General features: G+C 38.4%; 1 protein-coding gene across 3 annotated transcripts in view; it reads right to left on the bottom strand.

Annotated features, from left to right (window-relative positions):
- Positions 1 to 735: 735 nt before the first annotated feature.
- The window catches only part of PPP2R2A (protein phosphatase 2 regulatory subunit Balpha), a 58,125-nt gene continuing 46,037 nt past the window's right edge, over positions 736 to 12,823 (bottom strand). For all 3 annotated transcript variants that reach the window (XM_083368409.1, XM_083368408.1, XM_083368407.1), the window contains exons 4-10: positions 9,351 to 9,516; positions 8,617 to 8,729; positions 7,289 to 7,466; positions 5,737 to 5,901; positions 4,759 to 4,928; positions 3,715 to 3,806; positions 736 to 2,307 (exon numbers count right to left, since the gene is read on the bottom strand). In XM_083368409.1, coding sequence (XP_083224535.1) covers positions 2,028 to 2,307; positions 3,715 to 3,806; positions 4,759 to 4,928; positions 5,737 to 5,901; positions 7,289 to 7,466; positions 8,617 to 8,729; positions 9,351 to 9,516 — 1,164 coding nt within the window. In that variant the 3' untranslated portion in view covers positions 736 to 2,027. The remainder of the gene's footprint in view (positions 2,308 to 3,714; positions 3,807 to 4,758; positions 4,929 to 5,736; positions 5,902 to 7,288; positions 7,467 to 8,616; positions 8,730 to 9,350; positions 9,517 to 12,823) is intronic.

Raw genomic sequence — 12,823 nt, 5'->3', positions numbered from 1 at the left:
AGTTATTCTTTATCCTTGATCAGTTTGGTTGCCACCTGCTGCACTTTTTCCAAAATTCAAATCTTTCTGCTTCAGTGTGCATATAACACAGGGTACTGTACTATCTTTCATCAGGTGTTGTGTTTTTTTTTGGAGGGGGGCATGTTTCTTAGCAGACAGATGCTTCCAGCCAAAGCTTTTATTGTGCAATTACCCTTATCACTCAATAGGTCTCATTGCCTCCAAAGATCTCATTTAGGGACCTCTCGGACGAAAGACAGAGGAACAAAAAGTATCCTTTAACTTGCAAGAGCTGCCCATTTGAATGCACCCATCCACTCCTGAGAACAGAATTAGGCAATTCTCCATGGAACAACTCGCTGCGAGACAGGTGCTATCTCTAGATTGGGAATATTATGGAGATTATAGAAAGTTTGTGATTTTTACCTAAACATGGAGAATATGTGAGCACTAAAAATGGTGCATAAATATTTTAAATGGTGTGCCAACATTTATTGTTGGATCTACTGGGGACTTGAAGGATTTTTTGATCACTGCGACTTTTTCTATATCCTGTAGTAGCAAGTGTTATTTTTTTTTATAAAAAAGGTATGAAAAGAGGAATATTTATAAGGTCAAACTACAATCCTGTTCAAGTTCCTGGCAGCAATAAAAATACATTAGGTATTGGGATTATCAGGCATGTAATGGTTTTTATCTATTCAAATCGCTTCATATTAAATTTGGTACAACATACTTTTTAAAAACAAGAAACTTTAATTCTTTTTTTTTTTCAAAAAGGAAAGAAAAGCACTGTTCTGCAAGTCTGAATCTGAAACAAGGCATTCACTGAAATTAGGACAAAGGGATTAACACATGAAAAAGTTTAGTCCCATAAAACTTTAGCACTATTCTACAAAATTCAGACCCTTCCCGAATCTGACAAAATTCTGTTAAGAAGAAAGGGAGAAGGCTCAAACTGGAGATGACATGAGACAAATAAGACAATTACTATTTAGGCTTACAGCAGAATCCAAGAGTGTTCCCAAAAGTTATTTTAATGGAAACTGCAGATAAATATTAAAGTGTCTTTAACAATTTCATATATAGAAGTCATTAAAAAAACCTTCTCCCTTTCCTCATGAAAATTAATACTGGTTAAAATCATTATCAAACCATTTTATCATGTATCTTAACTTAAAAAAACAATTTTAATATAAAGAGGTAGATTGAAAAGAAAAAAAAACAATTTGTCATTATTCGACATTTTTATTCAGTATATTTCCCCCCCTTTATGTTTTTTTTCCTTTTTCATTTTCAGTGCCAGACACGGCAAGGAGTGATTGCAGTCAACATTTCATTAAAACATTTTACTCTTTGCAAGAGACCCTCCCCCCACTTTGACCACCGACCCATTTCATGTGCTTTTCATTTCTTTTCTTCTTCTCTAGACACCACCACCACCACAGGGCTGGAGAAAGGGATTGTAAAAGGGAGAAGGAGTCCAGGAGACATAAGAGGAATGCTACAAGCCACAGCAAGAACAAGCTGTTATTTAATTAAAAAAAATAAGGCCCCCCCCACAAATAATACAATAATGAGGTTACACAATGAAAATCCCACAGCATTACTTGAAGGTTTCGCTGTGGCTGACGTCATCACAATGGAAGGCATAAAAAAATGGAGGAACCCAATGTTGATCCAATCTCTAGTCCATTTGGTGAGATGGTGCAAGTAGTCAATTTTATGTTTAAAAGTGCCCTACCCCCACCTAAATGGCTAGTGGAGAACTGCCCAGCAAAGAGAGAGAGAGGGAGCGAGGGAGGGGGAGAGAGAGAGAGAAGAGAGAGGGAGAGAGAGATCATCCATGTAGCTATCTAGAAAAAATGGGTTGTCACTATGGCACATTGTTTAAACACTGGGGAAGGTGCACCGCAACGAACTTCTCTCTCACTGGCTCCATTTCTTCCCATATATTGTTTTTACAAATGCTAAGTTCGCCTCTCTGGACTAGACAGGAAGTGAACTCTTCTGATCGGACCACTACTCTAAATCCCTTTGTCTTGAAATATATACAAGTTGTTTGTAGTGGCTACAGCAATTATGTTTTCCTTGGGATGCCAGGCCGTGTGGAGGATCTTCTTGTTGAAGTCTAAGCTGTCAACGCTTATCTCATCCTTCTTCCGTTTGCCACTCGCACAGACTTTGCGGGGTTTCAAAACCGTACGAGGCTTATTGTTTTCCCGAGAAGCTTCTAACGTGACGTCACGCTTGGTGTTTCTATCGAACATTCGGAAGAAGTTGTTATAGGAGCCGGTCATGACGACGCTGTGGAGAAAGTGGAGAAAAAGAGATGTGTTTCTAATCCTCCAAACGTTCTAATCATTTGACCTTAAACCTTTGATTTCATTCAACTGGTGGCACTTTATTTGCATGAATGGTGGGGATGAGGAAGCTACTAGAAAAGTTACACTAATGGGACTTCTTTAATTTATCCAGTCTGTTCGGTTTAAAACATTTGCAATATGTTAGTAATTATGAAATACATGTAGAAATAAGACAGAGTATTTTAAATGTCTTTGTTGCAAATATAAAAGCTCCTCTGAATTTTTGCGGGGAAAAAGGCCCAGAGTTGTTAATTTATATATTGAAATTCTTCAGAATTGGAATTACCGATTTAAGAGACTTTGACTACTGACAATTTAATCAAGCAGTTTTTAATCAAGAAAACGAGGGCACAATGATTATATTTTTCCCTCTCAGTTCCTAATTTCTTCAGACTGAGGTTTTTGCAGGCAGCTAACTAAAAGCAAATGGATATAAAAATAATTTTAAAAATCTGCCAATTGGTTTTTATTCTGTTTTAACTGTATCTTTTGTATGATTTTGACTTTTTATCTGCCAACTGCACAGAATCACTTCGATAGTGAGATCGGCAGGGCCTATATTTGTGTGTGTGTGTGTGTGTGTGTGTGTGTTAAATATAGACACTGCTTATCTCATTAAGGCAGAAATATTAGCAATTGTATATGTGAATTCTGATATACACTGTTTTATCAAGGTTAGCCTAGCAGTGTAAAGACCATCAATTACAACCAATGCAGTAATTATTTACTATAGGGAGATAATTGATGCATATCAGGAGCTTAAACTGCATTTGCAGGAAGATCCAATCCTTAGGCTCCCCAGTTCATAACATCAGAAGTATCAGTTGCTACACACAGTATGTAATACTAGGCTAAATGAACCAATTATTTGATCTTGGTAAAGGTTATATAACTGCATTCCATTCTGCCTGGATAACCTAAGATCAGGATTGGTTAATACAATTTCATCTGGAATTTACAAAGCATCAGAGGCCCCAAGCCAAACTTTGAGCAGATCTCCCTGCTCGTTCCACATTAGTAAGTAAAGATTGAACAAACATATCAAAAAGGAAAAAACAACAACCCAGTCCCTCACAGGCCAAACAATAAGGCTAAACATAAAACAGAAACTGAGCCATTTAGATGCTTCACTGGATAAACCAAAATAAAAAATATATCCAGCTAATTCTTTTATTTGGCTGTACTTTTTTCTTTTCAATCATTTTAAGCAGGTGACTTAATACCAAAACACAGTGCAAGCTACATAAGCTTTCCATGCAGCCAAACCTAGATGTTCAGTTGAAAAAAAGTTTTAACTGTCAATTAGTACAGAGATGCTAAAAGAAAGAAGGAAAAAATTGAAACTTGCCTATCCGACCCATTCCAGCAGCACTCAAATTTGTCAAAAATGCAGTCATTTTCGTAGAGTGAACACAGTTTACTTCTGAGGTATTCGTGTACCTAGAAATAAAACACATGCTAGTTTAAAGAAGAAATAATATAACATATTAACAGTTATTAACTGTTTTAAGTTGCCTTTCACAAGGAAAGCATATAACTTAAGACTGCAAATGATTGTGTGAATATGAAAGTTCACATCATCCCAAAATAAAATGCCCTTAATTTCTAGATTACTGTTCTTATTCATGCAAAACTAATCACGCTTAATAAAAATTTTGCATTAAATTGGATAGCAGCCTCATAACTTCATATCGCACATTCAGCTATTCAGACTGTATTAGAGATCATTTTAGGAGACCTCTGATCCTGTTTGACCACTTTTAAAGAAATATTTAAGGAGTTGAAAGAAAGAGAAAAATCTGATAATCTCAAATGCATGCCCTGGATCTGAAATCATGAACAAAAGTATGAATTCATACAGATATGCAATATATAAAATTATACCCCATTATTTCAGCGTATACACTTCAGGATGTATATTCATATAAACTTCAGGATGGTAAACAATGAGAAATGCAGAAAATTTAAATTGTTTAAAAGAAACACAAGAATTTACATTGCTAGTTGAACAAATAAAATACCTTCTCAAATAGTTCTACCCATTTATGTCAAAAAAAATTCAGCCATAAATCATACCTGAAGCTAAGACTAGCCACCTCTGCAAGAGGTCCCTCATGACAGTATTGTAGACACCAACAGAGATACATATATATTGTAAATCTTAAAAATGTCCACAACTTCTTCAGAACTTCAGGGAGAGGTTCCACGGGAGATTCTGAATTATTTATTTCTCATTTAAATCTATCAACAAACTTCCACTGCGGTGATAAGGGTGTGCCTTCTGGGGGCATTACAGGTGCTACAGCATCTATATTTCCTATCCTACCAAACCTTCACTTAAGCCTAAATGAATTGCAAGTGGACTCCCAAACTGTGCATCTGTATGGTGTACCTGGTACGTTTCCATAGGTCGGTTTTCCATATTTAAATCCCAAATCTTCACAGACAGATAATCTCTAGTCATCATATATCGACCACTATGGCTAAATTTGACATCCGAGATGGAGGAGATGATTTCTGAAAAAAAGGACCGGCTGCTTGGATCTTCTGGCTCCTCAAACACTGTTAAGTGAAATGTAAACACGTTAATTTACCAAGCTCACCTTGATGACACGAATATTTCCCGTCTTATGCCCATGAACACATAAAACCTAAAGCATTAACCCTGGGAAGCCAAATAATTCTGAGGTGAAAAATTATCCACCAGAGGTCCAATGATCAACAATTCTTGGGTCGGAAGTAATTTGAGTTCAACTTTCCTTATTCCCATTTCCAGCTCCAAGGACTGGTAGAAGCTGACCTTTATATATTACGTATTTATGAATTAGTATCCGTAGCCAGCTAACTCATATTTTTGGACTTCCTGCAGCCCAGAAATCCAATGAAGCAATGAAGTTTGCTAATTATCAGGAGCAAAGATGTTCCAAAAGAGACTGAAGCCCAACCACTGGATAATCATCCATTATTAGATGGAGATCTATAAACAACACTGTCTACGTGTTTTCCAGTGTATATTCTGCCAACAAGAAAGAGAAGCTTGATTAAAGAAGGGCATATAGGGGTTGGGTAGTAATGCAGCATCAACTCCTAAAAGGTGCTCATGGAATCCAAAAATGGTGTTTGTGATGCACACAGAGGCACACACAGATAAAAATGAGCATCTCCTGCATTCCGTGGGTGCTGAAATATTGCAAATCTTTAGTGACTTTGTGAGATCCTCAGATAAGAGTACTTGTCTCAAAGATATTTTAAACTGCTTTGTTTTTGTTTTACAATTGGGGATATAAAATTAAATGGACTTTCCAGTCTGCTGCTTTACACCAATTTGCTCTGGTGATAAAACTCAATTAGAATAGAAAAAGCTACTCACATTTCGAATGCCTGTCACAGAGAGCCGACGCGCGCATGTCACACAGGCGAATAGTTCCCTTGCTACTGCTGTACACAAAAGTATTGCAGCTGTTTGGGTGGAATTCGGCTGCTGTTATTACCTCCGTCAGCTCTTCCATGTTGGCAGGCTTAATATCTACGATATCTAGAAGTTGTTGGCATTAAGGAGTCTTCTTTTCAGTGACATTCAAAGCTTGACATTTGCATTCCAACCCATAAATGGAGTCCCTGCAAATTTTACTCTGCTAGTGGTTGCCAGCTATAGGGGGGCAGTGCTGTCCGAAGGCATTTCTGTGGTCATGTGGCCATCATGACATCACGGAGCACCTTCCCACCAAAGGGGTACCTATTTATCAACTCGCATTTGCCTACTTTCGAACTGCTAGGTTGGGGGGTGAAGACAGGAGCTCACCCATTATGTGGCACTTAGGTATTGAACCTGGGCTGTTGGCTTTCCAGCCAGCAACCCCGGCATTTTAACTGCCAAGCCATCGATCTGCCCTGTTCTAACCCATACTAGGGACAAAATAAATTGCTAGAAAGCATCACACTTTGCGGCAAGAGATTGGATAAAACTAGTTAATTAGGCTACATGGAACTGGGTTCTTTCAGACTGCAAAACTCAATTCTATCAATTTTACCTTTGGGGGAAAGAACTATCTTGTTCATTATTATATAGAGAAAGTAAGGTTAAAAAAAAAGATAGACCTCAGTGCATACATAGACATATCCACATTTTCTTGGCTGCAGTTTCATAGTAATTTGCCAGTCTCCTCTTCATCCTTACATTTTATACCTATACCATTCCCCATCTCATCTGCAGCCCAAGGATTTTCTAGTGGTCTCCCATCAAAGGCCTGACCTGCCCAGCTTTTACAGTATCGGCCAAAGTTGACTCGATCCTCTCATCCACTATAAACCAGAGAGTAATTACAGTATTGTAATTAATCCTTCTTTATATTCAAACAATAAATATTTATGCTACTTGATCATCACTAGCGGGGATCTGGATTCCAAAAACTCAAGGCTTATGCAATATATGTATAAGAAATAGGGGTTACATTATGAAATAATTTAAAAGTAGCTAAAAGGACAATTTCTACCACCATCTAGGGTTTGTATATGGTCCACATGACTGTTCTAAAATGGCTCTCAATAACATTTTGGAAAAGCCGTTAAATATATCAAAAGCAAAGATATAAATGGCATGTAATTAAAACTATTTTTATTGATTGGACACCCAGAGTTGCCTTGTAGGGGAGATGGGAGATAAAAAAATAAAATAATAAAATGAATTCATTGTATCTATCTTGAAATCAAATGAAATCGAAGTGCCCAATTCCCAGAATATATTTGTAGTCTCCACAGATATTCCAAGATTGCACCAATAAATAAATAATTTCCAGATGCATGGCAGTTATCACTTGCGATGATACAATAGCACTGAGGAGCAGAAAAATGTGTAGACTCAAGTCCTGGACAATCTGATCTTTAGCCCAGTTGAACAGAAACACACTGATGTAAAAAGATACTAAAACTTCTATCTGTGATTTCTAGATGCCACAAATTAATTCTCAAGTCATCCGCAGACAAGTATGTTTCATAATCACTATTAATGGAGATCGAGTTGATGTGGTACGTGTGAGCATTGGCAAATATTCTTCGAGGGCTGGCTTCCACCATGAGATCCATGGGTCTAAATACTGGCACCTGTAAATCAAAAAGATTGGAAAAAATGTGAGCAATTATGGCCAAATCTGTAGGAGAAGAGCAAGCAAAGCTGGGGGAGGCATTAAACATGTCATCAGTTTAGAGTCGTTACATTGCCACAAACATCCAAATCCACCCACCTCTTAAATTCTTATCTGGCACCAATTTGGACTTGAACCTCAGTTGACTAAATTCTTGTATATAGGCTTGAATAATAAATCCTTCTGAATTGTAACATTTTGTGATCCTGATTCTTTGTGCCTGACAATAGTTCAGTATCAACAGATTAAAAGGGAGGAAACCAAGACCTCCTTATATTGAAACATCAGAATGGGTTGGGGTATAAAACTGAGCAAAAACAGGACCAGATCATTCAACCCATCCATGCTATGACACCCAAGTCTGCTGTCTCTCACCAGAAATCCCCCAAAGCAATCCCTCTTAAAATCAATTGGCCCCAGAATTAAGCAGTGACAGGGTTAGCAAAGTTACAATCCTGCTGATTATATAGAACGGGGGTGTCAAACCGCCGCCCTGTGTGACGTTGCAAGTTTGATGCCTGTGCTATAGAAAATAGATGACAAAGAAGACATCTCCAGGTGTGGTGGGCAGCATGGAAGGAAGGGGAGGGGGGAAAGGGTAGGGGAAGGAGAGGGAAAGGGTTATGTGGCTTGAGTCACCAAGACCCACAAAGCCCATAAATGGTTTCCACAGATTGTGTGTGTGTGTGTGCGTGTGTGTGTGTGTAGATAAGTAGAGTAGGTAGATAAGTATACACATCAGTAATATACATACCAAAATAAAATTTAAAATGGCTGAAATCTCAAGATACTGGAATGTCATAGATCTGATTCTTTTCACAGGAGGTCGCACAATAATTTCAGGATGCCCTGAATCTCTCTTTTGTTTTCCATCCAGAGTGTAACAGTGGCTCAAACAATAGCTTGTTATTTTGGACATCTTAGTGACCATGCTTTAAATCAGATGCCAACTAACTGCAAACTGGCGTTTTACCTAAACTTATTTTTCTGTAGTGGTAGCAGTCTGTAGATTGAGCCAGTAGGGGAAACCACCAGGGGCCATATGTTGCATTTTTCCCAGATGTCATGTTGCAGATCCAAGCTTAAGGAAAAGTAAAGGTGCTACTCACCCGTAAAGTAGTGACTGTAGTGGGGTCTCTATACCGGCCATCTTCCTCTTTCAAGTTGTAGCCTTCCGGCCGTTTATCTCTTTCACTGATTTTCCATAGTTTTATTGTTTTGTCTGAAACACATGGAAGTAACAAGGGCTGTTGAGAACCTCCAACTCTTTCACAGCAGAACTGAACACAGAATATATAATATGGTTCATGCCTATAAGAACCATGGTGGACACTTGATGTGGTTAGGTGTAGCTAACAGGGTTGTTCTTTGGAACGTACCACCCTGGTGGCAGACCATGTGCTAAGGCTGTTCATTCCAGACACATATTGTGGGTACTGGATAGTTAGCACTTGCCTTGGTAGAGCCAACACCTCCATTCCAAGAGATGCCTCCAGCTCTTCAAATGAAATTAAACAAAAGGCCCAAGTTCTCATTGAGATTTCAGCAATATCAAGACAATGGCTTTTGCAAGTTAGAACAGGGGTCTTCAAACTTGGCCCTTTTATGACTTGTGGACTTCAACTCGCAGAATTCCTCAGCCAGTACTTTGTACTGTGCCAAAAGGAGTCGGAAGTCAACACTGTTTTTCCCCTTTTCCCTTGTACCTCACACTTCTCTTCCCCTTTCCTTTTCCCTCCTTTAATCCCCTATTTCTATTTTTTCTTTGTATTTTGTATTTTATATTTTATATATTAAATAAAAAAAGATATAAGGAAAAACAAGTTAACAAAGGGAGTCTTACCATTCGTAGACAATAAAAATTGAGCAGCATTTTTCTGGGGTAACCACCTAATTTTGTTGACTTTTTCTTCAATTTCTAAGCTTTTCAAGTAGTCGAACTCTGGCTCGTGGCTCTGGAAGGTACTGTAAACGTTGTATTCACCTCTGGTGTGAGACTGTAGTTTATTCTGAAAGAGGGTTCAGAAAAATAAGATAAAACATGAGACATTCAATGGATAACAATTGTAAGTTCATTCTTTCTTATGTGCAATAGAGGTCACAACTCAGCATAGCCGGATGGCACCCTGCAAGACCTGGTGTACACATCATCATTACACATGTCCACTATTGAGCTGAGGAAGATGGGAATTTACAGCCAATTCAAATGTGAGTCATTTGAGGGGCTGTCAAAACATTCAGTTGATCAACTAAACCAGCCTTTTGATAAAATTTGAAGTGATTAGCATATGAATCCAACATCTCTGGGGAGAAAAGAAGACATTTTAAAGCACTTAACTAATGACTGTAATTTGTCTAATCAGCTAAACAAACATTGTAATTTAACCCTGCCTAATGAATGTCCCCATAAATTGGGGAGGAGGTCCTGTTCTCCTGGAGCATCATAGACTAAACGCACAGGGAAGAGTTCTTTTAATGATTATCTGTTCTTCATTATGCTAGGTTATTTTTTAAAAAAAAAAGAAGAAGAAAGAGAGTGGCTCAAAACCATAGTTTTACCTCTTTGCAACTTTGAAGAGATGATATTGGTTGCTATCTTTGAAAAATTTTGACTTACTATCCATCCATCCATTGCATCCCTCTCACCTTTAGGGAAGTGGGTTAGACAGAGTGGACTAGCTCAAAGTCCCCACACCATCTCATACACCTAAGAAAGGATTAATGTTGGGGTTTATTGCACCTTTATCTGAACGTTATAAGCTGCACCTCAGGCACACAAAGAGATATACAAAAATAAGCACTGGTTTAATAAACTGCCCCATGCAGATAATATCTCAGAGCCAAGGGAAAATAACAGAGGCACAAACCCACTCCTGCTTTTACTGTGACCCATGGCTTGTAAAAACCTGCGTGGACTTAGACGTGAAAGTCTGAAAACAGCCCTGCTTCAAAGTCCCAGTTGCTGATGCCATCTACAACAAGGGTGCACAAAGTTTGAAAAGATGCCGTATTTCACGAGTTTCATGGTTGCTTCTCAAAGCAAAGTTCCAGTAACTGGAAGAGCCTTCTGCTCATGTGCAGAAACCTCTTTCACTTCTTTCTGTGAGCTACATGAAGTGCCAGACAAGGTGCCACATCACCTCTCCTGTCTTTGCCTTGCCGAGCAGAACTTCCCTTAAATGAGATTTATTAAGCATGAGCAACTGATCATTATTAAAGATTAGCCGCCCTTTTTATTAGAAGGGCATTTGAACAACAACATAATGACTTCCAAGTGTTTAATAACAGGCTAAAAGAGGAAACACTTCATATCTTTGAAAGAGCTTAATATCAGCCCAGATCTTCCTACCATGTTCATAGAGACCATAACATACTTGAATTATCGGTATTTAAATCCCAAATTGTCTGAAGGATACCAAATTGGGAAAAGCTAGGCTAGAAAATCTGGGTTGGGGAATATTGTATCAAACCTCTTGATTTATTCATTGGTGTTTTCCACTCCTTCCCTCCTAATGAAATGTCTTGGGACTTACTTGCCAATTCTACTGTGGGGGTGACCATCTAGAATGATTCAGGCATAACTTATGAGGCAAGATGAAGATGATCTTCTGAGCTCTTGACTAAGCTGTCAGTGTTGGCATGCTAAACTGAATTCCCAACCAGACTAATTAACATTTTATTGGCATGAATCTCACTGACATGATCAGTTGGGAGACACCAGTCATTTCCTGCCTAGTAGGTCACATGGCCTTGCCACATTCTAACCCAAACAACTCACTGGTAAATGTAATTACAGGTTTGGTGGCATCTGGAGAAGCTTTACTTGGCAGATGGTCCTCAACTGTCTTGGATGCCCTATGGCAGGGGTCTTCAACTTGGCCCTTTTATGACTTGTGGACGTCAACTCAGCGTGCCTGGCTGAGGAATTCTGGCAGTTGAAGTCCACAAGTCATAAAAGGGCCAAGTTTGAAAAACCCCGCCCTATGGGCTGAAAGGTGGTGTATATAATTCTCAACTTATGACCACAATTGAGCCCAAAATTACGGCTGTAAGTTGTGGTGGTTGTTAAGCAGGTTACCATATGACTGTGCCCCTCTTTATTACCTTTATTGCAGTGGTCATTAAGTGAACACGGTGGTTGTTAAGCAAAATCATTGTAGAAATGATTTTTTTCTAGAAATCAGAAGAGACACCAATTTCCGGCAAACGTCATGTGACTGAGGGATGTGGCAAATGGCCGTAAAGACAGGTCAATTGTCAAGCACCCAAAATGTGACCGTGTGACCATGCTAGATTTGGAGGAGGGAAGGGGAACAGCTGTTCAGAACTTCAAAACCATATTGTAAGTAGCTCTGGGATGGTCCGTCAAAACCATGTCATAAGTTCAAATGGTCGTAAGCGCCAGGTGGTAAGTAAGTTGAGGAGTATCAGCCTTCATTCATTCAGACATTCATTCCCCAAATTGGATCTCAATTGCCAGAATTCGTGGCAATGCTATGCTGGCTGGGCTGTTTTCAGGGCCACCCAAGTTGGGAACTAATTTAGGATGTTGCCTAATGCCAAGACCATTTAGTATGTTTAGCATGCTTTATTTATTTATGGTCCCAGATCAAAATAAGCCCTGGATCATTAAATATTTACCTCTTCCCTATGAAACCTGATTCTGGGTGTATAAATCACCCATTTGCACCTATAACAGGGTGTCTATTTTCAAAGGGCAAATACCTGCCCAGAACCCAATGGATTTTCAGTGATTCTTCAGGCGAATGTAGAAAACTCTTTATGGTTTGTAAAGGAAAGAAAAAAATCAGTATCTGAGGAATTTGGGGATCATACCTGCAACTTTTCTCCCTTTGGGGTGTTTCAAATATTATTTAAAGGGGGGAAAAAGGATTGCTAAGCTTAGCAGAGACTGGACACCACAACATTGTTATAGCTCTTATTTATTTATTTTTTTTAAAAAAAAAAAAGCAAGAAGTTCCACTGCTGAATTTTCGTAAACAGCTTTAAGTTGCCAATCTCCTAAACAAATCTCACAAGGTACTATTTATAATCAAAATGAGAAAATATTTACTGTATTAATGATAGATCATAATTGAGTGTACCAACAGAAATCTTAATCAATATAACACAAGTAGAAATTTAAATATCTAAGTAAGAAACGCTAAATAAAAAATGCTGAGAAATTCTACAAATAAAATGTTTTATTAGAATTTAACCAGCAAGTCAATGTTTTAATAAAGAATTGCCCAGAATAAAGGAAGAGGTATGTTAAAACCTGGAGGGAAGTTCTGGTAGAAAATCCTTCCCCCTTCC

The sequence above is a fragment of the Vipera ursinii genome (assembly GCF_947247035.1).
Source record: "Vipera ursinii genome assembly, chromosome: 8".
Lineage (NCBI taxonomy): Eukaryota > Metazoa > Chordata > Lepidosauria > Squamata > Viperidae > Vipera > Vipera ursinii.
The sequence above is the reverse complement of the archived record's forward strand: the minus strand, read 5'-3'. Positions and strand labels throughout refer to the sequence as shown.